The sequence below is a fragment of the Hemitrygon akajei genome, chromosome 4, assembly GCF_048418815.1.
Source record: "Hemitrygon akajei chromosome 4, sHemAka1.3, whole genome shotgun sequence".
Taxonomy (NCBI): domain Eukaryota; kingdom Metazoa; phylum Chordata; class Chondrichthyes; order Myliobatiformes; family Dasyatidae; genus Hemitrygon; species Hemitrygon akajei.
Window position 1 is genome coordinate 64,858,469 of NC_133127.1, and position 27,342 is coordinate 64,885,810.

Consider the following 27,342-nt stretch of genomic DNA (forward strand, 5'->3'; position numbering starts at 1 on the left):
GAACACAAGGGTTTTTCTAGACCAGATATGAGGGGCCACGAAAGCCAAGAGGTAAGATGTATTTACAACCAATTAAATGCCTACAGAGTGTCCATTAAAAAACAAAATCACTACAGATTAAAGATATTACAGTACCAGAAATAAGAACGACATCAGGTAGCTGATAAGGGTTACCTATCTGTACTGATCTCATCTTGCAACACTTTACCTGTAGGGATTTAAATGTTCACACAGACACCTCTTCTATGTTCCCAGTGCCTCTGCTTCAGCACACTGTCGGACACTCCACTCTCCAGGTGACAAAGGTACCCCTCAAATAATCTCTCACCCTTCACCCTAAATCAGTCTCTAATTTCATTTTTGTCTGATAGGGAGAGAATTTCCTGCAGTCTACCCTTTCTTTTAGCACCCACCTTACATCCAATCATATTCATTGATAAATATTACCGCCGAGCTCTACTTGCATATCTGCTGAGATCAACCAACACAACACTCTCCACTGATGCTGCCCAGCAGGTTGAGTTCTTCAGCTCGTTTATTTACTCTTAAACCAAGAACTGGTTCTCCAATGTTTGCAGAGCTCTAGTTCACACGTGCCAAATGTCCTCCCCAAAAGCCAATAACAACTGCATGTAACTTTGAAAGCAAGAACATTGGCTACACAGAGTCTTTAATGGTGAAAATGGTAAATGGTCCAGTCAGTTGGTAGTTTTAAGCTTTTATTGCCATTGACGACCTACTGCTATGATACAAATTTACTCAGTTACGCAGAATTTCTGCATCAAGTTTTTATATTCAATAAGTTGACAAGTGCACAAAGGCCATTAGTGATGTATAAAGTACTACAATGCCATAGAAAGATCAAAATGTACATTTACACTTTTTCCCAAATGCTGTAACCCTTCCCTCATTTTCACTTGCAATCAAATTAAACTGAATCAAAGCAGAATAACAAAGACAGGGTTTAAAATGAACAGGCATTTCATTTTTGAGAGCACAGCATGCACAGAATCATTAAAATATTCATATATTACATATTTAAATCAATTAGATCCATAATTATTCTCAATGTTTGTCTTTCTGGTAAAAATCCATTGTATTCATAATTTACCACGTTTAAAGGACCATTAGAAAACAGGTTTTCTTCCCCTGTGCCAAGTTAACTTCATAAATTAAGTACATCATAATTCAGATGGTCAAAAATTAAAACATCATAAATTTTATTGCACCTCCAGTAACCAAAACAATTCTCATGCTTACCCAGACACTCTTATAAAATGCACACATTTTTCATTTACTACACTGAAAGAGCATACACACATCAAAAAACCTCAATCTGAAAATCTGTAAAATTTTGGGACAACTCCATTCTCTCAGTCTCATCAGTTCTTCAGTTTTATTAGCAAAAATCATAATTTCTACTATGTCTGCTATGGCAGTGATGAAACAATAGCTCAACTAGAGACCCTTTTGGGAAAGCCATTGTATTAAAACACAAGAGCGTAGATTGTGCTACTCATCTTTAAAAAAACTACTTACACATGGCCAATATTATAGCTTAACACCTGATGCAAGATTAAATATTACTTGAAGTGATATTGCCACATAGCAGATGAATACTGTATTTGGATAACATTACTTTCCTCAGTGTTTCTAGCATCGATTACTCAGTGTAGAGAACACCAGGAAAAGAAAACTTTCACACTTAACAAAAATCATTCTAATCAGGTTAAGACGCCGTATGCAAAATGTTAAGAGAGCAAATGCTACAAATACTTAATACCATGAAAGCAGAGGAGAAATCACAAGCAAGCTAATGCACTTGGTTATTCAAAAAACTTATTTTTAACTATCACTAGTAAAAGATTAATACCTGTACTTATATGCAATTCAAAGTGCTTCCTCCAAACAAAAATTCTTTCAATTTCTAACTTATTGTGCTAATTTTTTTTCACAATTACAATGGACAGGATACAAAATTCACACTGGCACATGTTCGACTTCACTCACCCCAGCGGCAACACTAAAAAATGTCAATTAATGTGATCACTAATCAGATTAGCTAAAAATGTAACACCTTTAATCGATAAGAGCTGATAACTACAAATCAATAAACAGATTGTGAAGTGTTGGAAATAACTTAAAAGCCAGAGTAATTCGTATTAATTTGAAATAGAGACACAAAAAATGACCAAAGAACACAGAATTGTCCATTAACAGATTTAGTAAAGTATTTGCTGCTTATAAGACTGGTACGAAGGCAAGCTTTATATTTATAGTATGTTAATTTTGTTAGTCTTTACTTCTAAATGGCAAATTTCATGTGCTTATGGCAAATGTATATCTGCTTGTTCAAAAGCCTTGTATAATGTATTTCACAAGAATTAAGTTTGAATAATTTAAATGCATTGAATAATACTTCACAGAACAAAGGATTTGGAAGTTTCTAATCTGGCAGTTCCATGTAGCTCTAGTGCATAGCTGCTTCTGCTTTTGCTTCTTGCTTAATGAGAAAGCTGCATAAATTTCATTTCCGCTGATTATGTTGGAAGGCCTGCAGTTCCATCTTGTACCAGTCAGGAGCTTCTGGACCACCCTTGCCTGCAGAATAATGATCGTACCCATAATCTACTGTCAGTTCTTCATCCCTCTGGACTGCCCGGATAGTACGGATGCATTTAACAGGTCCAAACCGAGGATGAATAAACCTTAATTTAAAAAAAAGTCTCAGAAATAATAATTTTTCTGAATATCTTACTTAAGTATACCACAAAATTATCAGAATCTCTAAAACAATTAAACTGAAAATCATTTTGTTTGATGGAAAATTGCTGTATTGACTTTTATTTCAGAATATCTAAAATGTAGAAATCACAATGCTGTTCATGAAAGTGTGCAATTTCAGTCAACGGAGCTTTCATCTATTTTGAATCCAATTTATAAATAGGTCAAATTCAAAATAGTATAGTAAATTTGCTTTTTCAATCAATCAAACCCTAAACATGCCCCCCAACCCCACTTTTATACAAGTTATTTCCAAGAGACTCTGCGAACAATCTCAAGCAACATACACAAAATCCTGGAGAAACTCAGCAGGTCAGATAGTAACTGTAGAGGGGAATAAACAGACAATGTTTTGGGCTGAGACCCTTCCCCAGTCCTGATGAAGAGTTCTGGCCAAAAACATTGATATCAACTGTTTTCTCCCCTTCACAAATGATGCCTGACTTGCTGGCTTCCAGGTTATCACAGGGTTACATTCCTGTTGAACTGTTCACAACCAAAACAGTTGGCAAGTCATGAACTGAGTTACCTGGAGGCAGAAGTTCTCTCCAGCCCTGCAGGAGCCGGCACATCCATACAGCAGTCTCCCAAATGCTCGCTCGTGTGTATGAGCTGTACATTTGTCAGGTGTTGATAAACTGAGGAGGGCCTGTTCCTTCTAGAGTTCTATTTCTCCCCATATTCAGCATCCAGGATTCACCAATTGAGGATAATAAGGGAGATCCATAAAACACCGTGCTTATGTTCTACAATTCTTCAGAAGCAGAAGTTTACGTAGAACACACACTTAAAGACATCAGGCTTAAACCCTAGTCTTATTTCACGAACCAACCAATGCAACTCAACCAACTGGGGCAGAGAAAATTTATATAAAAGATACATTTAGATAAAAGCTGGGGGTTTACAGAGTTTAATGAGTGAAGTAAGGCCAGCAGGCTGCAGTACTGCTGCGAAGGCCAGGAGGAGAGGCTATATACACTCTTTTACAAAAAGCGGCCATCAGCAGACCAAAGCATGGTCTAACTGGATTGGGGTGGAGATGGTGTTCGGGGTGGAGTCAGAGCATTCAATGCTGTAACTGATTCAATATATAATGAGACATCTGTTTTCAAGTGTAGAATCAGGTATGGGACTGCAATTGAACATACTTTGACAAAGTTGTGCACAAATCTATAGGTCATGCCATTAGAATTTTTCTAATGTACAGTATAATTTAATTGCCTTCTCTCGAGATGATAAATTAACAAATGCATATCGTGCATTAGCAGCCTTCCCTTCCCACATCCAGTAACGATCAATTACTGAGACATGACTACTTACGTGGCATAAATACAATTGGGAGTAAAGGAGTGATTTGCTTTGTGCCCCAATGATGCACAGTACTGCTTTGTACTGTTATAAGGCTCAGGAACATCAATCACAGTATCATCATCAAGTGATATGGTATTGCTATTCAGTGACCAGTCTCTAGAATCTACCTGGTAAGAAAACACATTTAGGTGAAAAAAAGGATCTAGTGATTTCCCAGCTTATATGACAAATAAATTCTTCTCAGGCTTCTGGCCAGGTACCGGTATCAGTTATAACCAATGTTTTGATGGCAAACTCTGCCATCTTCTTCTGGAATGATGCTTGAAGATGGCAGCATTTGTCATTGAAATTGGTTATAATCAACACCTGTATCCTGCTGGAAGCCCAAGAAGAGTTCATTCAACATTTAGGTGAATTTACTTTATATGAATTAACTTTATACAAATTAACCTGCTATTTTCTTAAGCAGACTTATCCCTTCACTAGAAGGCTGCATGACTGCCTCTTACCTCCTCATGTGTTATCCGTATTCCATTATAGAAAGCCATGACTGTGTCAGGTTCTGCTGCTATTTTTGCAAACAAACCTTCCCCAGCATTAGGGATAAGTGATTCAGCAACATAAACCCTATTTCAGGAGAAACAAGAAACAGTTACACATACTCTTTGTCAAAAATATAACAATTGCTTCAACATTCAAATTATAATTATAATGGTTTACAATTATTTGATTACAAACAGCCTACTTGTAAAAAGGAAATACGAGGACAGGAATGTAAAAGCTCTTGCCTGCAATTCATCCTTTACCTGCCCTGCTAAATGCGTAATAGTGCAGCTTTAAGTTTCTGGTATTTGGGACTATGGAGGGTAATGTTCTGGCCATGTAACCATTTAGTTACACTCATCTACTTCTTGCAGTTGTAACGCACTGGTTAGGACTTTACTGCTAACACTATAGGGTATTTCATTTAATGGTATTCCGTAGAAGTAGTGTGTTCTGCTGATAGTGTTTGGGTTACCAATAACGATACGGAGTTGTGATGTTCATTCTTGGGAATGTCGTGTCATCCAATCAGGAAGGTGGAATTGAGATAAGGTTCTACAGAATCTAGGTGTAGAGGTTCTTGTGACAGACATTGAGCAGGTTGAGGTCCTTTAGGCAGGAGATGGAGAGAGAAGAAGCTTGAGAAGATCGGCTGTAGGATTCAATCCAACTGGAATGTACAATTTGAGCTCCAACCTTGTGCATATTTGACTTTTAATTATGATGGGTCCTTTTGTTTTTTACCTTTCTTCTTTAATAATGGTTTGGCTAAGTTAACATTCATAAATATACTTTCTTTATAATTGTATACAGAGTCTGTTATTTCTTGCCGACAGGCAATTGCATGGGAGCAATAATTACACAGTATTCACACCGATCGGGATTCAGGTGGGTGAGACATTCCAACTTCCCAGGTTTGATGTGACCCCTAGTCATATCAACTCTAGACGTCTGGAGCCTAGAGAAAGGTAGTTTTCTCACCACTGAGTCCAGTGGCTGTTAGTGAGGGGCTAACGAGTTACAACCTTACAGACATCCAGTAAAAAGGGATTGCACAGCTATAACCACAACAGACAAAACCAAGCCTCAAAAAGGTAGCTAATAGAGTTGGTAGATGGTAACTTTGACAAAGCTTCAGTTTTGTGGCTGACTTTCAGCTTAAATATCCTGTGTACATACTATGTTGAAAGACATGAAAAGGAAAACCATCGCTTCTGAATTCAGTGGTCCAAATTCACAAGTGAAGTGAATGATAACTAATAACTTCCATACTACTTTTCACAATACAGGCTGTCCCTGGGTTACAATGTCTGACAATGCCAGACACTCATATGAACAAACTTCCATAATATTACCAAATTCAAAAATCTGATGTACGTTCACATGCTCATTCCTATGAATAGAAGTTGCAACTTCCTCTCCATCTTTAGTAATTGTTCTTTCTCATCAGTATTGTTTGACACTATTCATTACAATACCATGAAGATACTTAATACACCAATAAAGTGATTTTTGTGTCTTTCCCAACTTTCCGTCAAGAATTTCAATATATTTAATAAAAACTGAGTTAGTTGAAACATAAAGTACTAAGTGAAGTTGAGTAGATAGTTAAGAAGGATTACAAGAACAGAAAGAAAGAGGAATTATGCACACAGAAATTTGCAGGAAGATTTTTTTTAAATATGCCTCTTCCCAAGAGGAAACGGAAGCAAAGGAATTAATTTCTTCCCACAAATGAACAGAAAACAGAAGACTGACCCAAAAGGTAGAAAGAGGCATAACCTAAAAGAGAATACATTCAGAAACAAAATACGTAACCTATACATTTATATATGAAGATTAAAGCAACACTAGTTAAACGTATTAAACCAAGAAATGCTTTTTTTGTCAGATGTTGCTGAACACCGAGTATTTAAAAATCTGGGTGGAAAAATTTGTTTCTCTGTCTCATTAAATTAACAATCATTCACCAATATTTTCCTTAAGAATAAATAATTTCATTAGAACGATAAAAGAAAGAAGAAATTTGAATAACCTCTCATTTTCATAAGGGTCAGCCAGGAGACATTTAGTGGAAATGCAAAACGGAGTGGACTTGTCCAAGCTGTACACTGGGTCTGTTGTAAAAAGAGAGTATTAAAATATGACAGTTGATCAGGTTTGATGGCAATACGTCATATTTTTCATATATGTCAACAATTTGTATTTAATTTAAAAATGCCTATTAAGGTCATTTCATTGAGAATCTAATTTTCTTCTCACTGAATATTTTTATTGTCTATTGACCAATTTTCTACCCAATAATCTGCACAAATTTGATTCACGCAGAACACCACTTCCCATCTCCTACCTCATACCAGGTCCCATTCTTCCATCATCCCTGTGCTTATTGACCTAAACTGGCACCCAGCAAAATCTTAATTGTGAAATTCTTTGTTGCAGATTCCTTCAATGGCTTCACTCTTTTCTATCTCTATACGCCACACCACAGACCTGAAGATCTCTACATTTTCAGTGAAGCTTTGCCACTTAAATATCCAAAATTTGAAACTGTTCCTTCGCATTTCTTCTGTTTTCACATATTCTTCACATATTTTTTACTGTTTTTTTAAATAAACAGAACACAGCGTAAAGGAGAATTGTGCAGTGCATAACAGATGTAACAAATGTACAATTCACATTCACGGAAGAGATAGTACAAATATCATTACCCCAGCCCTCCCAGTCCCCAACTTCAAGCCATCAATGCATTGGCAAAAAGGGTTAAACAGAACCTTTGTCCCCACAGAGCTGCATTGGTAAAGAGAAGGTGTATTTTTCGAATACATAGGCTGTTGTATGATAACAAATCTGAGTCCGAAGAGTTTTATCAGAAAATGCTGGAGGTCAGGGAATAATGTACTGAGGAAAGGGAGAAAGAATGGAACCTTTAGTCTGGCTGTGAATTTTGAAAATATTCAAGAAAGGGTCCCCACACCTTTTGGAACTTTATTTCCAAATTGAGGGTTGAGTAGTGGATCTTCTCAAGGTGTAGACTGGACCTGATGTCCCTGAGCCACTGAACGTGGGTGGGTGGGGGAGCATCCCTCCACCTGAGCAAAACTGCACACCTGGCCAACAGAGAGGCAAAAGACAGTGTGCGATGTTTAGTGGGACTTAGGTGCATGTCCCCCTCTCCGGAGGTACCGAAAAGGGCAATCAAAGGGTTAGGTTCCAGATTGTAATTAAGTATTTGGGATAGAGTTTGGAAGACATGTTTCCAGTATTTTTCCCAGCTAGGGCAAGTCCAGTACATGTGAATAAGGGAAGCCTCGCCCCTTTTGCATTTGTCGCAACAGGGATTAACATCTGGGTAAATGCAAGATAATTTAGTTTTAGACATATGGGCCCTGTGTATGACCTTGAACTGTGACGGGCACATAAAAGAGGCTGAGTTAACTAATTTGAGGACTTCATCCCATACCTCCTCTGACATTTAAGTATTTATATCTTGCTCCCAGGCAGTTTCACCAATCACCTTGTATTTCTTCCTCCCCTAACACCACCCCCACACACCTTCTAACTCTGATTCCTTGTCATTTTTTCCTCCAGTCCTGATGAAGGGTCTCGGCCCAAAGCGTCAACTGTACTCTTTTCCATAGAAGCTGCCTGGCCTGCTGAGCTCCTCCAGCATTTTGTGTGTGTTGCTCGGATTTCCAGCATCTACAGATTTTCTTTTGCTTGTGATCATGGATTGAGTTTGGAAGTGGAATTACAAGGGTCCATGTTTAACCATCATTAATGGATAGACCAAATGGCCTACTTCATTGCCATACATTTCCAGGATACCAAAGTACATTTACGAATTCCTTTCTAAATGGTGGTATACAAAATGAAACAGGCTGATACATCTCAGTTAACAACTTTAAGTTAGGTCTACAAAGTTTAGAATTCTTTTGCACACAGTGACCATAGCACTTGATCCACTGTTTATTCATTACAGCCCTTTGGCTGTGAACTCAACATCAAATAAAAATATTTGGAGTCTGGCAGTTCATGAGCAGCACTCTTTAGGACCATATTCTTTGCACCATTGAAAACAGACTAAGACGTAGTCAATAAATAAATACACAAGCCAAAGTGTGATGTGTGTGAGTAAGATAATCATGGAAAACGCAGCACGTGCCAGTCCATAACATCACAAGACATGGAAGCAGCATTAGGTCATTCAATCCATTGAGTTTGCTCGGCCATTCAATTAAGACTGACTTATTTTTCCTCTCACCCCATTCTACCACCTTTTCCTCAGTCTGTCATTTTATGGTTTATATGTGGGAAAATGTCTCATGAAAATCGATTAACTATATTGATTATAGGCAGGAGTAGGGATAAGGTCCTGGAAAGTGAGTTTGGGGAGTTAGGTAGAAAATTAAAGAGCAGGACTACCAGGGTTGCTGTCTCAAGATTTCTACCTGTGCTACGTGGCAGTGAGGTGAGAAATAGATTCATAGTGCAGTTCAATATATGGCTAAGATGCTACTGCAGATTAATGTGTTGAGATCATTGGACTCTCTTCCAAAGCAATTGATTTCTGTACGAACAAGACAGTTTGTATCTAAACTGGAAGGAAACCTATATCCTTGCCTGGAGATTTGCAAGTGCTACACAGAGGGTTTAACTAAATTAGCAAAAAGATCAGCAGAACATCAAAGCTCAGAGTAAATTAATCATCAACGTACATATATGATACCATATACTACCGTGGAGATCCATTTTCTTGGGGGCATTCACAACAGATGCAAACAAACGCAGCAAATTCAATAGAAAATGCACACAACCAAAAGGAAAGAAACATTCATGGGTCAGATGGCCTGAGCAGTGCTATACTGTCATGTATTTTAGTGCTGTAACTGGAGGTAGAAAATTAAAGTCAATTACCATTGATACCATGGGTCAAACCAACAACATCATGCTCCTTCGCTCCCTAATTATCATCAGCATATCTTCTCCATTCTCCCCCCAATATGTGATGCTGGAATCATCACACAACTCCACATCTGGTAAAGTTGTCAAATATGTCATTTTTTTAATAAAAGTTTTTGATTTTAATGTCATATTCTAGACTTTAATGTCTTTTCATAAAGGCTTGGAATTTTCACAAAGCATGTAGTCTACTGAAAGCATGGGTGGCATTGTTAGGTTATGTAATTTAAAAATGTCTTACCATCTGGTGCCAGTTCAAACTGAGGTTTCCCTTCAGTTACACACTTCAGAGTTGCTAGGTGTCCTTCGATAAACTCCCCATCAACAAATTTTCCAAGCAATGCCATCCTGCCCTCAGGGTAAACATATGCTATTTTATCACCAGTCATCTCACCATCTTCATTCACCTCACCTACAAGGCAGCCTCCATCCTGTCAAACAAGATCATAAGTCATCAGTATGACAATGTTTTGCTGTTTGCCCAAGCAAAGGTATCGGGCTGTTAATATCAGAGTTCCTCATGCATCTCAATGTAACTTCACTGTAATGTCTCCAAAGCTTGCTTTCTATATACAACTGCCTCTCTTCTGGTAAAGTTATAAAAGCAGCTGATGAAATCCTTTGCTAGTGTGAGAAACTACATGAAGGAACCACTTATCACTATGCAACCCCGACTGCACATCAACTTTTATACAACTTTTGCCTGAAGGCAGTCATTGCTGGTGGGCCTACTAGTCATCCTAAACTCTACTCAAATTATTACTCAATTCCTAAACAAACGTCAAGCCACTGGCAGAGTATTTTACCATTAGGTATATTCAAACACTGCAGTTTTTTTAATACTACAGGAAGGGAAAATGAAAATTATTTTTCCTTCTACCTATTGAGACCCCAAGATTTTTTTAAAAAACCACTCTATTCCTTTGGCAATCCAACAGGATCAAAGAGAGGATTTGAAGCACACTGGTCATTCAGCTGAAACTTACCAGAAAATACATCCAGCAAACACCCCATCGAACATTGTCCCTGTACTGACCCCTGAAGGTCAAACGTCCTTCCGAGTCATATTCCTGAGCAATGCCATTCAATTCTCCATCAATGTAGGTACCATGAAGGCTGCTTCCATCCTCATAGGTGTATACAGCTTGACCTTGCAAAGCATCATCAATGCAATTTCCTTCCAGTGTGCTAAATATTAAAGAGAACGCATAATGAGACACACTCCACTTCCCCGTCCTCAAGAGACTGGTTCTGACTACAGGAACGGCTGGTGGAGTGGCATTAAATATTCATCCAGATTATGTCATTATCGTCATCAGCTATATACATAGATGTTATTTTTGAAATAACTGATGCATCTTCCCCGCTTTTGCTTTTACAAAGTTAGCTACAACCAATTACACACAAAAACGGTTCCAAAACAGTAAGCAAATACATAAACGGGGACGAAATGTCAAAATCCACCAGTGCAAAGTGAATAGAGCAAGGGCAAATTTCAGTTTCCAATGACAGCTATGGTGCAGGGAGGAGTATTCTTCTCTCTGCATCTTAACATTACAGTTTCAATTCAGGCAAGAACCAGCAAAGTAAGTGATATTCTAGTACAGTGCTAAGGAAATTTTGCTGGTGCCAATTTCAGATGGGAACACAAGCCCATGCTCTATCTGATGAAGGGTCTTGGCCTGAAACGTCGACAGTGCTTCTTCCTATAGATGCTGCCTGGCCTGCTGCATTCCACCAGCATTTTGTGTGTGTTGCTTGAATTTCCAGCATCTGCAGATTTCCTCGTGTCCATGCTCTATCTATAGTTCTAGATAGATATAAAAATTCCACTGGCACACTTTTCAAAAAAAGAGAAAAGAGTCACAGAGAACATGATACCCTGGCACCATCTCTATTGTTTTTTCCCCTCAATCACAAACATCCTCAGTCACTCTTGATCCTTTTATCGGATACACTTGCTATATTCTCTTAGCATAACAGATAAAGTTCTTTTTCCAACATAGTATAACACTTTCAAAAATCACATAATATATAATGAATATCATATTTACCGCATAGAGACAGGCTATTCCATTCGACAGTTCATCACCAGTTCTGAAATGATTTTGAGAAAGCTATAAGTTTCCAACACTTCTACTGATGAATGCAGAACCCAACATGAACATTGGTTTTTAAACCCTTGGAAGAATCAATCATAACCTGTCCCAAAATAATTAATCCCTAACACAATGAGTAACCCACAAAGGCCACATTATAGAGTGGACAGAGACAAAACAGTCAGGGTTTGTTCCAGCAGACCCATCAGAAGTGGACGCTGAAGACGGAGAGGAAAGCTCTCCACTGTAGCAACTTTCACGGTCAAACAGAAAAATTCCCATTGCATTGCTTCATAAAGGATGCTGAACCATTGTGTGAGAATTCTGAGGGTTCAGTAGGCAGCTCACTTAGTATCATTTCCAGCTCTGTTTCCCACTTTCCCTTTAAATACAAGGGTCTCCATTACCCCTATTCCTTTTCCTCTTATCACAGGCCCTTTATGTTCCTGTAACCTCACCAGGTCTTTATTTCACTTAATCACATTGGAGTCCCATTTCCCTTTAAGTCACAGGGCTCACTATAACATTTATTATACTCTCAGGCAACACACAAAAAGTGAATATTAAAAGTATGTTGGGGGACTAATGCAAGTAACATCCAACATTCTGAAAAATCTGCTTGTTCAGCACCAAAGTCCTGAGGATGTGAATTTAGTTACTGGAATAACTAACTTCTAGTTCACCGTTTCACAAGGGTAGTGAGGGAGGAAAGAGGCAACAAGTACACTGTATTAGGATGTACTTGCAATGTGGGAAAATCCCTAATTGTATTGGTTTCCACTCCCTAGAAGATGTAAGCAGTAGATCACCCCCACTAGTAGCCAAGTTATCCCAGATGGTCATGAGATCAGAATTCAGAGCAATAGTAGCAGCGTCCATGGTTACGGCTGTGTGACTGACTGGGTGCGTGGTGCTAACGTCCAACATCACGAGGGCTGGAAAGCTGGCCTCCAGCTATGCCACCTGCTCCACTGAAAGCTTACACTTGCTGACAGCACTACCTGGAACAAATACTGCAGACAGTGAGAATCTAGCAACAAGATTAAGTCATCACACATGATGTTATTCAATCACACCATGCAATCCATATTTTAAATCTATATTCCTGCCTTGGTTCCATAACATTTAACATGAGTATTATTAATCTCTAGTGATATGGCTTCCAGGTTTTAGGAAAGAACTGTTCCAGATTTCAACTAACCCTTGTGAAGGAGTATTCTTGACACCACCCTTGAATGGCCTGGTTCTAATTTTATGATCACATTATGATGTTTTTTTTTTCCAAACTCTTTTTTGTCACACCCCCATGGTAAACAAAATCTCCCATCAACTTTTCTTAAAAAAAACAACAGATCTCCCACAATATTTTAAGAATCAAAAGGATTACAAATATAGTCAGTGCAAAATAGCCTCTTTGGCTTATGCTCGCACACAGGACAAGAGGGTTAGTAGCTTCTGAACAAGCAGCTGAAACAGCTTCAGGGAATTTACTTTGAATGAGATACTTCCAAATAGATGTCAGAAAGAAACAATGAAAATGTCCATCAGTTTATGTTTCTCTCAACTCCACACAAAGATCACAGTGTAGGTGTTGGAAGGTCCATCAGCAAAAAAAAAACCCACTAGAAGCAGTAACAAGGCTGGAGAAGACTAGGAACCATAAATTCTGAGGCATGTGTCAAGGCAGAAATATATAAAGATTAGCTTTATTTATCATATACACAATGAAATGTGTCATTTGCACCAATGAGGATGGTGCTGGGGGCAACCCACAAGTGTTGCCATGCTTCCAGTGCCAACACGGCATGCCCACAACTGACTAACCCTGACCAGACATCTTCGGGACCTGGCGGCTAAACCACACCACTCCGGTATCTCCCCAATGCCAACAATTTAACTGCAGCAAGATAACGCGAATCTATAAAGAACCTTTGACGTATAGATCCCAGGGTACTACACTCTATATCCAAACTATGACACTATGTCGCATAAAGGAAAATTAGAGCAGATGGACAAAAAGAGAGTCAAAGGGAGATGGACACAGGCAGGGAGGTTAAAGGAGAGAATTCCAGAACTGAATACCTTGGCAACTGAATGCACAGACCCCAATACAGTTATAATTAAATTTGGGGAAGTCAAAGAGGCATGTTAGAGAGCTCAGGTGATGGTTTTAATAACAGAAATAATAAAGGTATAACTAAATAGAAAGATATGAAAATAAACCTGCAAATTTTAAAATGTGAAGAATTATTTGATAGGGATTCACTGTAGCTCAGCAGCTCAGAGGCAATGGGTGGGTAGGACTTAAAATGCAGGCAGTATTTTGGATGACATTAACATCTATTAGGTAACACAAGGGAATGCCTCTGAAAGCGTTAAATGTGGGAAGATAACAGCCTGTGGGAAGTGCTTAAGTACAGTTCTAATGCCATATTTGTTTGCTGATGACACCACTGCTGCTGGCTGAACCAAACATGGTGACGAATCAGCAAAATCTGGCTGAATGGTGCCACAACCACCACCTCTCACTCAATGTCAGCAAAAACAAAGAGCTGATTATTGTCTGCACGACTAAGAAACTGGGAGTCCACAACACTCATCGGGGATCAGAGGTGGAGGAAGTCAACAACTTTTAACATCCTCAGCATGATCATTTCAAAGGATGGGTCCTGGGTCCAGCACGCAATGTTAGAGAGAAAACATGGTAGCGCCTCTACTTTCTTAGAAGTTTGCAAAGATTCAACATGTCACCTAAAACTAACAAACTTCTGAAGATGTGTGGTGGACCGTATACTGACTGATTGCATCACAGCCTGGTACGGAAACACCGATGCCCTTGAATGGAAAAGCCTACAAGAAATAATTATACAGCCCAGACGATCACAGGTAAAGCCCTCCCCACTATTGAGCACATCTCCAAGGAACACTGTTGCCGGAAAGCAGCACCCATCAAACACACTCCCCCGCCCCCCCCGCCCCCCCCCCCACCATCTACGCCATGTTCTCTTCTCACTAGCTTCAGGAACAGTTATAAACTTTCAGCCATTAGGCTCGCAAACCGGAGGTAACTTCACTCAACTGATTCCACCACCTATGGGCTCACTTTCAAGGACTCTACAACTAACGTCCTTGATATTTGTTACTTATTGTCAATATTATTATTTTTAATTCTTTTTTGTATTTGCTCAAGATGTCTTTTGCACATTGGCTGTTCGTCCATTTTTGTTGAGTGCAGTGTTTCATTGATTCTATCGAGTTTCTTTGGACTTACTGTGAATTCCTGCAAGAAAATAAATCTCAGGGTAGTATATGGTGCCATATACACAGAAACATAGAAAACCTACAGCACAATACAGGCCCTTCGGCCCACAAAGTTGTGCCGAACAAGTCCCTACCTTAGAAATTACTAGGCTTACCTATAGCCCTCTTTTTACTAAGCTCCATACATACTTCAGTAATAAATTTACTTTGAACTTTGAATGGATGTGGGGTTCACTATAAATGAACTGAGACAGGGCAAAGACAAGCTAATTTATGGAGGTAGAAATACCTGTTTTTACACAGAAGCATATATATGCAATCCAAACAAATCCTTGTGATATCAGTGTCGTAAACAGTCCGTCTCTTATTTCAGAGAGGGCCAGAGTTTGTGACGGCAACCTAAGCTTTGGCCTTCCTAGTGTTTAAGGAGGAAACTTCTGTCCCATCAGTACTGAAGTCCAGAAGGCATTCTGACTATTGGAAGGTTTAAAAAAAAAAATCAGGTATCAGTGAGACACAGCTTGCTTCGTTTAAGTGTGCAAGTGGAAAGAGAAACAGTATTTACACACAAAGTTGTCAACAGGCAGCATGCAGAGGAAGAAGGTTGCCGTGAATAATACTAGACAGACTATGAAGTGTGCATGCAGTCCACACAAAGCACACAACCAATGAATAGATATGACTTCTGACAGAAGATATTATTTTACTTTTGCATCTATTTAATGCATAAATTGCAAATAATTTAATATGAAGTTTAAGAGTATGTTGACAAATCCAGTAAGTTGGTTCAAGATACAAATATACTTTTGGGATTTTATCTACCCGTTGATTAAAATGACAAAAATGCTAATATAATTACCCAAAGGCATCAAATTTTATAACATGCTACCTCATTGTTTCCCAATACTGTCACACATTTTTTATTTACTATCTTGTGCAGTAAATACTTTGAATCATTAATATTAGCTATTGTTCTCTGGGGAAAAATATTTGGATCTCTGTCCTCAAAGGAGGCTGAGGGGCAAAGGGTAGGAAATGTTTTGCAACTTTTAATGGCACTAAAACAACATGGCAAATCAACCGAAAACAATTTGTGAAAGTTGCATAAGGATCGAGACTGCAAGGTTCATGGAACTGCATTGTCAGATTTCCCCAGCGTAAATCCGCATCACCTCAGTTTCAGTGTGGCTTTCTCCATTCTCAAGTATTTATGTGATAGGGTTTGGACACATCCCTGTAGCTCACTCTTAAAGGGACATACCATAACAGATGTTAATGTATGAGGTGTGCTTGATGGCTTTGGGCCTGTACTTTGCTAGAGTTTGGAAGAATGAGGGTGGGATCTCATTGAAACCTACGGAATACTGAAGTGTCTATCTAGAGGGGGCACGGATAGGATATTTCAAATAGTGGGAGAGTCCAAGATCAGAATGCACAGCCTGAGAAAAGAAGAAATTCACTTTAGAATGGATGTTAAGACAAGAGGGTGTTCAATCTGTGGAATTCATTGCCACAGATGGCTATGGAAGCCAAGTCATTGGATAGGTTTAAAGCAGAGGTTGGCAGGTTAATGATTAGTAAGGCTGTCAAAGTTTACAGGAAGAGACTGGAGAATGGGGTTAAGAGAGGAAATAAATCAGCCATGATAGAATGATGGCGTAGAATCAGTGGTCTGAATGGACTAATTCTGCCACAAAGTTTATGGTTTTCTACAACTCTCCCAGCTATGGGGAATGTTACTAATGAATGTGGCAATGATAGGAGAGAGCACTTTAAGAATGCACTGCTGAAGACTAGTGAGCACAGGAAGTGTGTGGACTAGTCGTACTGCCTGACATTTCGAATCAGGGATGCAGTCTATGAATGTTTGTTTCTCCGAGAAGCCTACTTCTAGCTCCTGCATACTGAAAGGAAAATGGGTGATGTGCTCGCTCCTTCAGTAAGGAGCTCTACAAACTAAAAAGGTGTAGCAGAGACTAGCGGTAGCAGCTTAAGATGACCTACAGAATAAAAAAGGGGAGAGTAACTGTGGTAACAATATGCGCAAGCAAGCCATGGGCAGGTGACGGCACTGGAGATCACCAGAGGTTACGGGTCTCAGCAAGGACTAAGGATACATTTTCACATTGCCCTTTCATTAGCACGGTTCCACGGATAAAGAGAGTCATTAAAACCTGGATGTTCCCTGAATATAAAAGCTGTTGATCTGAAAATGACAAGGTAGAAAATCTTCCAGGAATCATTTTTCACAGTGCATTACTGTTCATACAAGCTGGTTACGTTTTACATTACGAAATTGCTAGGGAAAATAAAATTGCTACTGACACAGTCCACCACAAACCTTTAGAAGTTTGTCAACCCCTCCCCGCCAAACATTCTTGCACCCAGGAACATTAGCTTAACCAAGAATGAACCAATTTTCACTGTTCAGGATTGTTAATTTTAAGAATTTCTAAGCCTACAGCCCCAGCTTGTAAAACTCCAAAGTAGATTTCAGAAAATATGCACAAGTATCAAGCAAAATAAAGCAGTCAGTATACCACACCACTTACTTCTGTAAATGGGGTAAGAACAGGGAAGGGATGACAAGCCAATTTCAGTTCTGGATCCATGTCACAAACAGACTACAATGGCAAGGACAGTACATTTCCTTTCCAAGTAGTGTCAAGTGAACAGATGTTTTTTTTAAAAAAAAAACAGCAGCACAGTAATTTTGTGGTCACCATCAGATACCAACATTTCCCATCACTGCCCCCTCCCCCACCAGAATTATTTAATTTGAATTCTTAAATTATCCAGCATTATGGTGAGATGTGAATTCAAGTCCCCACATCAATAGTATGACACTCTGGATCCCAGTGACCTAACAATACCCCTTTGTATGGTGTGTGGTACTGTACATTTGGCATCTCTTTTATACTCTGCCATTCCCAAGGTATAAAATGCTGCTGTTGATTTCACGTGTTTACTTTGCAAAACAGAACAATGTAATAGCTATTTATGCAAAGCACGAATGATTTCTTCCTCAAATTCAAAGATGAACAATTATTTTATTCACTATTGTAAGGGGGAAAATACCACAGTTTCCTTGCTAGAAATCATCAATACTCTTAGAACTCCAGATCAGGCCCCAAGAACCTGAATGTATAAAAATAAAAATTTGCAAACACACAGTGCTGAAAGAGATCATGAAGAGCACCATTGGATGAAAATGAAAATAAAAATTTTTGGACTTATCTCAAAATGCTTGAGTCGAGTTCAGCTCAAGTATTTGACCTTCATGATTATGCAATTCTCCTGGAAACAAACAAGTACAGCAGCTTCACTGTTCCAAACACTGAATGGACAGTGATGTTTATTTGAATAGTGAGTGGCATCTGGGTACAAATATCACATTTCAAATAACTGAACCTGAAGTAACTACAACTGTAGATTATCCATAAAATATTGTCAATTATGAAATAATAGTTTGGTTTAATTGTTATTTTTCATTTTAGGTAAGGATTCCAGCCTACTATCAAGACCCCAGAGCAGGCAGTTTTGTTCTTTAAGCTATCATGCTCTGTTTATCCAATAGGTCAGCAGGAGTTTGTGCGTGCTCTGTCACAGCATTCTGACTCTGCTCAAGCGCCCTCCTCCAGCCTCACCCAGGCAGACTACACGGCTGGCAAGCTGCTCGACCAAGTAAGGCATCCAATCTCATAATCACATCCATCAATGTAAGGCCTCTCAACATGTGATCCTAGATCTTCAACAGCTTTATGCCACTATTCAAGCAAACCTATTTAAATTCATATGAAGGTCTTCTTGAAATACGTGCTTAGTGTAAAATGTTAAATACCTTCAACTGCCAATGTTCCTATAATCAAAGTGAATGGGTTGGTGCAAAGGGACTCCCTCAGTGTAGTCAAAACTCTTAGATGCCAACTTAATTTCCCTCTACCAGATTCTCATGTTCCCTTAGCTTATAATTTGGAGTTACACACTCTCCAATCTATCTGTACTCCAGGCACTCTTTCCAATGTGTATTTTTTTTTTAATTCCAAAGTAGCAAACAGAATAATGCAGTTGACTAATAGTACTATATACTTATAAATATCTTGAACACCAACTATATTCAAAAACATTCTCACCATTGCCCAGTTGGGAGCATGCCCATTAATTTCAGTTTAATTCACATCCTACTTCAGACCTGAACATTAATTCAGGCTAAGTGAATGCTCTGGTGTTAAAGGTGCTGCTTTTAGAAGTAGTGATAAACTGAAGCCCTGTCTGCCCTCTGAAGTGGATGGGTAAATTTCCACTGCCAGACTGAATAACCATCTTACACATCACTGCGAGCAGTTAATTTGTTCAACTCTCTGTTATGGGTGCAAGTTTGCAGTTTCCCCACAACTCGCTGAACTCAGAAGTTCCACTGGCTGTAAAGCACTTTGGGATGTTCCACCCTGACCAATGGCATGATAGAAGTGCAAGATCTTTGTGTGTCTTATATTTACTTTATTTATCACACTATACCGTTTTAATGCACTGCACAGAAAACTTTACCATTTACCTGTCTTCTCTTCTCAGGTTTTCTCAAGGTGTTTTATTTCTGAATCATACAGTATAAAGGCACATAAGTTTATTTTAGCTTAAAGGTAAACATTGTCATTTTATATCTGTCATGACTTATAAATCATATTGAGTTATCAAATGAGTGATTTGAGCTTTCAATTCTACAATTTATATGGCCTGGTGTTTAAAATAGCACCATCCAATCAACAAAATTAAAAGGGGTAGAAAAACTAATATTTTCAGCTTGGTAGTTCCATTTGACTCTCAACACATGAAGTATTATAGATAAACATAGGGATAACATGAAATTCATCCTACACTATCATTTGGAATAAAAGTATTAGTGAAACTTCACCACAAGTCTGTGACATCAGTCATTCTCACCACTACATTGCTCTTTGCAAGTCAAGAGCAATATATCATAAAACTTCAGCCCCCAATTTCAACTGTTCCAAATGGAGCACTTAGAGGTAATTTTAGCTTGGCGTGATTGGTGGGAAACTGATAGCATGGTTGCCCATTTGCACACCACTTAATTTTGTTTTCTATTCACTGCACCAGCCATTTTGCAGACTAAATGAGCTGGTTTAAATTATGCCAGTTCATTTGATTATTACTACTTTTGTCACTACTCCCTCACTTCACCAACACAGCAAAGCTGAAAGGCTTCTGCTCCTCACAAACAAGAGAAAATCTGCAGATGCTGGAAATCCAAAGTAACACATACAAAATGCTAGAGGAGCTCAGCAGGTCAGGCAGCATCCATGGTAAAAAGTAAACAGTCGATGTTTCGGGCCGAGACACTTCATCAGGACTCATCATCTCTCACATTAATAAAATGTTTTGATGAAGGGTCTCGGCCTGAAACTTCAACTGTTTACCCCTTTTCATACGGTGATAAGAAATATGTTTAATAGCTTACCAATATGATCAGATATTTACAACGTTTCAACCCATTTTACAAATTTGACAGCAAGATCTGCCAAGGAATGTTGCACCACAACGTTCCTGCACTGTGCAGGGCTCCACGGATCAGTTCAGAGCCTTGGTTTCAGAAATAATGACAGAATAGCTTTATCCGGTAAAAAAAAAGGCTGAAAACATGGGCAACATCTGTAGCTTAATAAATTGTGGACCTAGATAATTTTTCTCTTAGGAGTTTAAAAATGTGTCCACTTTTTCTATAATTACTTGAAAAGTGCTAGAATAGTGGTTCCCGAAGTGGGTGATATCACACTCCCTCAGATCCTGAGAGTTGTGGGCATTTAAGATAAAGTGGACAGTGGAGGGTAGCAGGAAGACAGCCGAGGGATTACAGGCTAAACTTAAGAATTTAGTTATTTATTTTAAGCACTTTATCCTCAGTGACTCTATTGATTACAGAGTTCTTGTTGGCGTTTGCACGTGGGTTGATGTACTTGTTTGTACAATTTTTTGCACGGGGGTTGGTGTACTTGTTTGCACGATTTGTTCTTTTGCATGAGGGATAGGTTTGATGTATTTTCTTTGAGCGGGTTCCTTGGTTTTCTTTGCTGTCTGTGGAGAAGGCGGACCTCAGGGTTGTATACTCCATACATACTTTGATAATAAATGTAAACACAAAGTACACTGCAGATGCTGTGGTCAAATAAACATGTACAAACAAGCTGGATGAACTCAGCAGGTCGGGCAGCATCCATTGAAATGAGCAGTCAATGTTTCGGGCCGAGACCTTTCGTCCTGATGAAGGGTCTCGGCCCGAAACATTGATAATAAATGTACTTTGAATCCTTTGATGACATAATCGCCTCATCTCTTGCTAACCCACCGTTTTCTTAAACTTTGCTCGAAGCACTTTATATTTGTTAAAAAGCAATGTGACACTTCTGTATTTGGCAATATTATGAAAAATCTGGACTGAAGAAATCGTATTATTTCCAGGCCTGGCCTGTGCGTTGTTGCTGTTCACTACTGTAGTACTGTGCTACCTAGCACAATTCCCACACTCTAATCACACAGTGACGCAATTCCTGTGAATTAGGATATGGCATTCAATGAGGCAAATTTCAGAATCTGCCCTTTTGAATGGTCTTGACTGCATTTCTCTAGCACGTGGCCCAACCGAAATATCACTACCCCAATTTATGTACCTTCAGGCAGAGAGTCATATTTCGCCTGAGCTACAATGGCATTATTTTTCCTTTATTGATTGCAGCACTTGAGGTTGGACTTAAACAATGGTCATTAATCCATAACGAAAATGGCAGAAAGTAAAGTGTAGACAGTATAGTGTGGAGTATCTGAAATATGGATTTACACTAGCACCAAGCAACCGTCAGCAGTCAATGTGTCAACGTTTCTTCAAATGAGGCAATGAAACTTTCCAAGCTTCCCGAACATTTGAAGAGAATACACTCTCATAAAGCATACAAGATCTTGGCTTTCCTTCAGTCACTTTGTGATAGCTTTCAGAAACGAAAAATACTTCAAAATATGTTTGCCAGCACTTCACAATAAAACAGTGATGGTTTGCGTGCTTCATTTTAACGTTTTATTGCTCAGTCTAGAAAGGCCCATACAATTGGAGAACTGATTCTTCCAACAATAAGGGAAATTCTGAATATGGTTTCACCCAAGTTAACAGACCAAATAATTAAAGCAATTCTGCTCTGTTCAAAGATGAATAGATGTCTGAGAATGTGTGAGGCACATTGTGCCATATAGTTAGGACAACAGAATATGCACTGCAGTCAGAGGAGTCAACTTTACCAGGCAATGAATCTTTGCTTCTTGGTTATGTTCACTTCATAAAAGATAAAGGCATGATTCGAGAGTTGTTATTCTCAAAGGGACAAGAAACAGATACAAAGGGGGAGTCAATACTTCCAATTGTTGAGCAGCTTTTCAAAGAGGGGGACATTCAAATCACCAACTTGTGCAACAGATGGGATGCCATCAATGACAGGACATCACCATGGTGTCATTACTTACTTGAAGAAAAGCTGTACCTAACTCACCATGTAATTCAGACAACATCTTGTTGCAAAAAACCTAAAGTGATCAGCTGCACAAATCATTAAATTCTGTTATCAGTGCCCTAAATAAAATCAAGCCCCATGCTCTCAATTCTTGACTATTTTGAGAGCTTTGTATTGCAAATGATGGAACAGTTTGAACAGTTGCTGTTGCATACAGAAGTCAGATGACTTTCAAAAGGGAACTGCCTGAGATGCTTTTATGCTCTTTTTGAAACTGTGATAAAATTCTTTGAAGACTTGTATGCTTAATTCAACAATCAACTCAAGATTATCAGGAGTGACATTGCTTATTTGTCAGATATATTCACAAGGTTTAACTAAATAAATCTTCAATTGAAAGGAAATAATGTGAATCTTATCAAAGTCATCTCCATATTTATGTCCAAGCTAACCCTGTTTAAGAGCAACATTGACCACTGCAACCTTTTCCAATTTCCAAGCCTCTGAGTTGAAAGAGGAAGAAAGAATACCAGATAATGACCTTCAAGTATACTGTGCCCACCTGGATGAGCTGCATAAGGATACGTCAGGCAACACACACACACAAATGCTGGAGAAACTCAGCAGGCCAGGCAACATCCAGGTGAGGGGACACTTCACCTGAGAGTCTGTTGGGGCCATATACTGTGCTTGGTGCTCCCGGTGTGGCCTCCTGTATATCGGTAAGGCCTGGGAGACTGCTTCGCCGAGCACCTATGCTCCATCCGCCAGAAAAAGAAGAATCTCCTAGTGGCCACCCATTTTAATTCCACTTCCCATTCCAATATGTCCATCCATAACTTCCTCCAATGAGGCCACACTTAGATTGGAGGAACATCTTATATTCCATCTGGGTAGCTTCCAACTTGATGGCATGAACACTGAGTTCTCAAATTTCCAGTAATTATCCCCACCTCCCCTTCACCATTTCTCACCCCCTTTTATCTCTCACCTTATCTCCTTGCCCACCCATCGCCTCCCTCTGGTGCCCCTGCCCCCTTTTCTTTATTCCGCAGTCTTCTGTCTCTTCCACCAACCTACTTCCCAACTCTTTATTTCATCCTCCCCACTCCAAGTTACACCCATCACCTTGTGTTTCTCTTTTCCCTCCTCCCCACCTTTCAAATCTACTCCTCAGCATTTTCCTCCAGTCCTGCCAAAGGGTTTCGGCGCGAAGCATTGACTGTACTTTTTTTTCCCCTACAGATGCTGCCTGGCCTGCTGAGTTCCTCCAGCATTTTGTGTGTTGCTCAGATTTCCAGCATCTGCAGATTTTCTCTTGTTTGAGAGATTTCAGGATCTTTTTTCAGTCCAAATTCCAGACTGGGTATTAAATCCATTCCTGAACACTGTTATTAGGAATTAACAGGAAAGACGGAAGAAGAACTGATCTCAAAACAAAGTAATTTTGAGCAGAAGCCGAGGTTCAAGATAATCAAATCAAGACTTTTGGCTACAGATGGAAATCTCTGTATGCACTGTGGAAAAAGGTCAAGATGGTTTTTTTCTATTGCTTTCCCAACATCATGTTTAGTGGAGCGTGGTTTCAGTGCAGTCGCCCAACTTCTTCCAAAGCAATGAAACAGACTGCAAATTACTGAATGTAGGGATCTGAGACGACTCCTGAATGACATTCAGCCTGATGTTGAGAAGCTGATATTACTGCACCAAGCCCATCCATCTCACTGAAAGGTGAAAAAACAATGAAGTAGTGAATAGGCAGACTACTAACGTACGCTCTAAAACTGTTGATGAAAATTGTTTTTTACTCTAATTAAATACTTTTATTTGTAGCTTTAAATAGATTTGAATAATTATTTGCAATTATTTGTCACTGCTTTGAATGTGAAGTTCCCATTTTCTTTCACTGAATTGTAAATCAAAATTCTTTACAGCTTTAATGTAATGGCCGGAAAGGGAGAGTGGGGTGCAGGGGATGTGGTCTGGGAGCTAAGGGGGCAGTAACCCCAAAAAATAAGTTTGGGAACCACTGCTAGAAGCAAATAACAAAAAGACTCCATCCATGCAGTTGGCTGAATGCACTGACACAGCTTTGAAATGAAGGCACAAGTTTGGAATGCACAGCCAAATTCCACAGCTCTCAGCAAAGGACCATGTTTTGGAAATGCTACAAATTTAAAATATATTAAAACATTAAGGGATAATGTGGTCATGTTATTATAAAGGATTTGCATGCATCTTAAATTCTTGTTTAATTCCTCACCTTTGAATTTAAAAAGTCAATTCATAGTGAAATATTTTAGATGGGAAAACTTGACAAAAGTAGTGGGATTGATTTGTGGCAATGCAGAGCCTAGATATCAAAATATTTGGTTTACCTCAAATAGATACCTAGAATTCAGATACTGAGAAAGCTGACAAAAAGTATACCAAAAATCAGCAGCCTATTTTTGCACAAAAAGATGGATATTAAAATATATGATTTTAATTGTGCTACCATTTACTTAAGTTTATCTTTAGCCAAACTTATTTAATATAAATTAACAAATATTGTATTGCTTGGTAACTTGTGTCATTCATTTTTCTTCAAAATTTTAAAGACTTACCATCCCCCAAATCTCAGAGTTTAATCACGTTTTCCTTTTCAAAATGTTTAAAAAGAAAGCAAATTTCACTTTGTTGTACTGACTGTGGGTCTACCAAAAAAAAAGACATATATCCAATGGCGCTTTCATAACACAAAATAAAGGTGGCAAGATAGCATTGATACTCAAACATTCTCATTTTTACAGATTAACCCTGTGAAAATGAACCAGGGAGAACAGAAGATCATCCTCAACAGTAATATATATGTAATCCAAATATCAAGTTCAAGTTTAGTTGTTATTCAACCATACATGAATACACCCAAAGCAAACAGCATTCTTCCAAGGCCAAAGTGTAAAAAACAGTACCAACAGTCATACATAGAACATTTTATCAGCAAGAACTAGCCCACAGCTTGTTCAACATACATTGCAATATATATTAAAACTAATGAAAAATAATGTTATTGCTTATCCAGGCATTGTTCCCAAGGGAGAATCTGGATGGGTATAGCAAGCAAATACCTACAGCCAGACTCAATTGGAACAAAATATCCATGTGGAACATGTTTCCCCTGCAATGACAGTCCATTGATCATCAAGTCTATTGTCATCGAATTTAATGGCAATGGTTGAAAAGGCACGGAACTTCCCTCACACCATTGTAAATATTTCCAGTAATACATAAATTGTAAATATTCCCAGTAATAGATAAATTGTAAATATTCCCAGTAATAGATAAATTGTAAATATTCCCAGTAATAGATAAAGAACTTCCTCACTCAGGTTAAAAACAAACTCTCTAATGGAGTAAACATAAATAAAAGTGATAATTTTAAAATTGATGGTCTAGTGTTTTACCTGCCATCAAAAAAATAGAACTTCCCAGGGCCATTCTTCTCACCATGTATAAAATGCCCTTCAAATCTGTCACTAGAGGAATAGGTAACTTTACAGAACCCATGTGGCTGGTTATCTTCATCCAGGGGACCTACAACAGGAACATTTTAAACTTACTGAACCTCGGCAAAAGTAACAGTCATCGTTTTAAATCCATCATTGCATTCATTATTTGACGAAATAATTGTTACTGACTAAACATCAAGAGAAATATTCACTTTATCAGAAAGCAGGCATTCGCTCAAGAAGACCGATTTCTCATCCAGCCCAGGTTGGAGGAGGGAGTTTTTTTTTCTGATTGGATTATTTATCACGAGTGAAAACAACGGATGAGCTTTCAATACGACGGCAGGGGGCAATTTATTTTGCCTTTGTTGCGAACCCCACAATAACATCTTAGTTGGGAAACGCCAACTAAACGTATCGTCATTTAATCAATTCCTCTGTACATCAGTACAAGCAATGGTATGTCAGATGGACAATCCTGTCCATCACCCCTTCCCTCAAAAGGTGATTTAACAAAGCATTATGAAAGAAAAAAATACAGCATTGTAAATGTAATAGTTTCCCTGCTCATTCCCAGTGAATGAGCAACAAATTAAAACACGCTCCCTACCATAACACCAGCGCTTTCATGTTGCACTGAAAACATTGGCTGCATCACTATAATCCAGGTTACATAACTATTAAAATAGGCTTATTTTTCTTAAATAGAATCATCACACTTTAAAAATAAAATGCATATTAAGCCTCGGGAATTCAGGATAGTTTCTGATTCGTATCTTTACGGTGTTCTTTTAACTACTTTTAAAACACATTTTTCGAGTGTTATGATGTCACCAAGTTACAGTAGTTATAGAATTCATCGTCGTGTCTTTCATCGGTTTAAGTAAACTCTCAGATTAAACGATTAAACAAACTTTTCAAAATTACACTGAAAAGTAAAAATAAATTTTAAAACATGCGCGGGCATGTGATTTTTTTAAAAATTTGAAAAAATGCAATTATTGCAGTTAATCAAAAAAGATTAATGCACAAAATAAAATGTTGTTTTATTTTTGTTTGAAACGCACAATTTTGAAGCTCTGCACCGCACTGCCCCTCCCTTCTGCTTGGGTTCCCTCAGCATACTCGGTCACTGGGCCGCTGCCTTGCCTTCACACACAAACACACACGAGTTCGCCACATTGACACCGCAAGCAACAAGGCACGGGCGCCCTCACCTTCCACCGTCTCCTCCACGTTGTCGTCGTCACTGTCCATTGCACCGAGCGGAGCTGCCGGCGGCTTGCGGAATACCACGGCCGCTACCCGTGTGCAAGCTCGGCTCTAACTCTGCCAGTTCCCAGCGGCGCTGCTGCCGAGCCGCTGACATCATCTCCC

The 27,342-nt window shown here is 38.8% G+C and overlaps 1 protein-coding gene across 4 annotated transcripts; it reads right to left on the reverse strand.

Moving 5' to 3' along the window:
• Nucleotides 1-702: 702 nt before the first annotated feature.
• Nucleotides 703-27,342, reverse strand: setd7 (SET domain containing 7, histone lysine methyltransferase). Of its 4 annotated transcripts, none has more exons than XM_073042723.1 (8): nucleotides 27,183-27,342; nucleotides 25,921-26,050; nucleotides 10,587-10,788; nucleotides 9,842-10,031; nucleotides 6,674-6,755; nucleotides 4,605-4,722; nucleotides 4,105-4,262; nucleotides 703-2,708 (listed from the first exon to the last, which is right to left on the reverse strand). In XM_073042723.1, exons 1-8 carry the CDS (start codon nucleotides 27,220-27,222, stop codon nucleotides 2,528-2,530), a joined length of 1,101 nt encoding a protein of 366 aa, XP_072898824.1. In that variant the 5' UTR covers nucleotides 27,223-27,342; the 3' UTR covers nucleotides 703-2,527. The 4 variants fall into 4 exon arrangements, 3 of the variants coding, with proteins under 3 accessions (XP_072898824.1, XP_072898825.1, XP_072898826.1); XM_073042724.1 differs by lacking the exon at nucleotides 25,921-26,050 and adding an exon at nucleotides 11,655-11,697 and having other exon boundaries at nucleotides 27,183-27,327; XM_073042725.1 differs by lacking the exon at nucleotides 27,183-27,342 and adding an exon at nucleotides 11,655-11,697 and having other exon boundaries at nucleotides 25,921-26,052.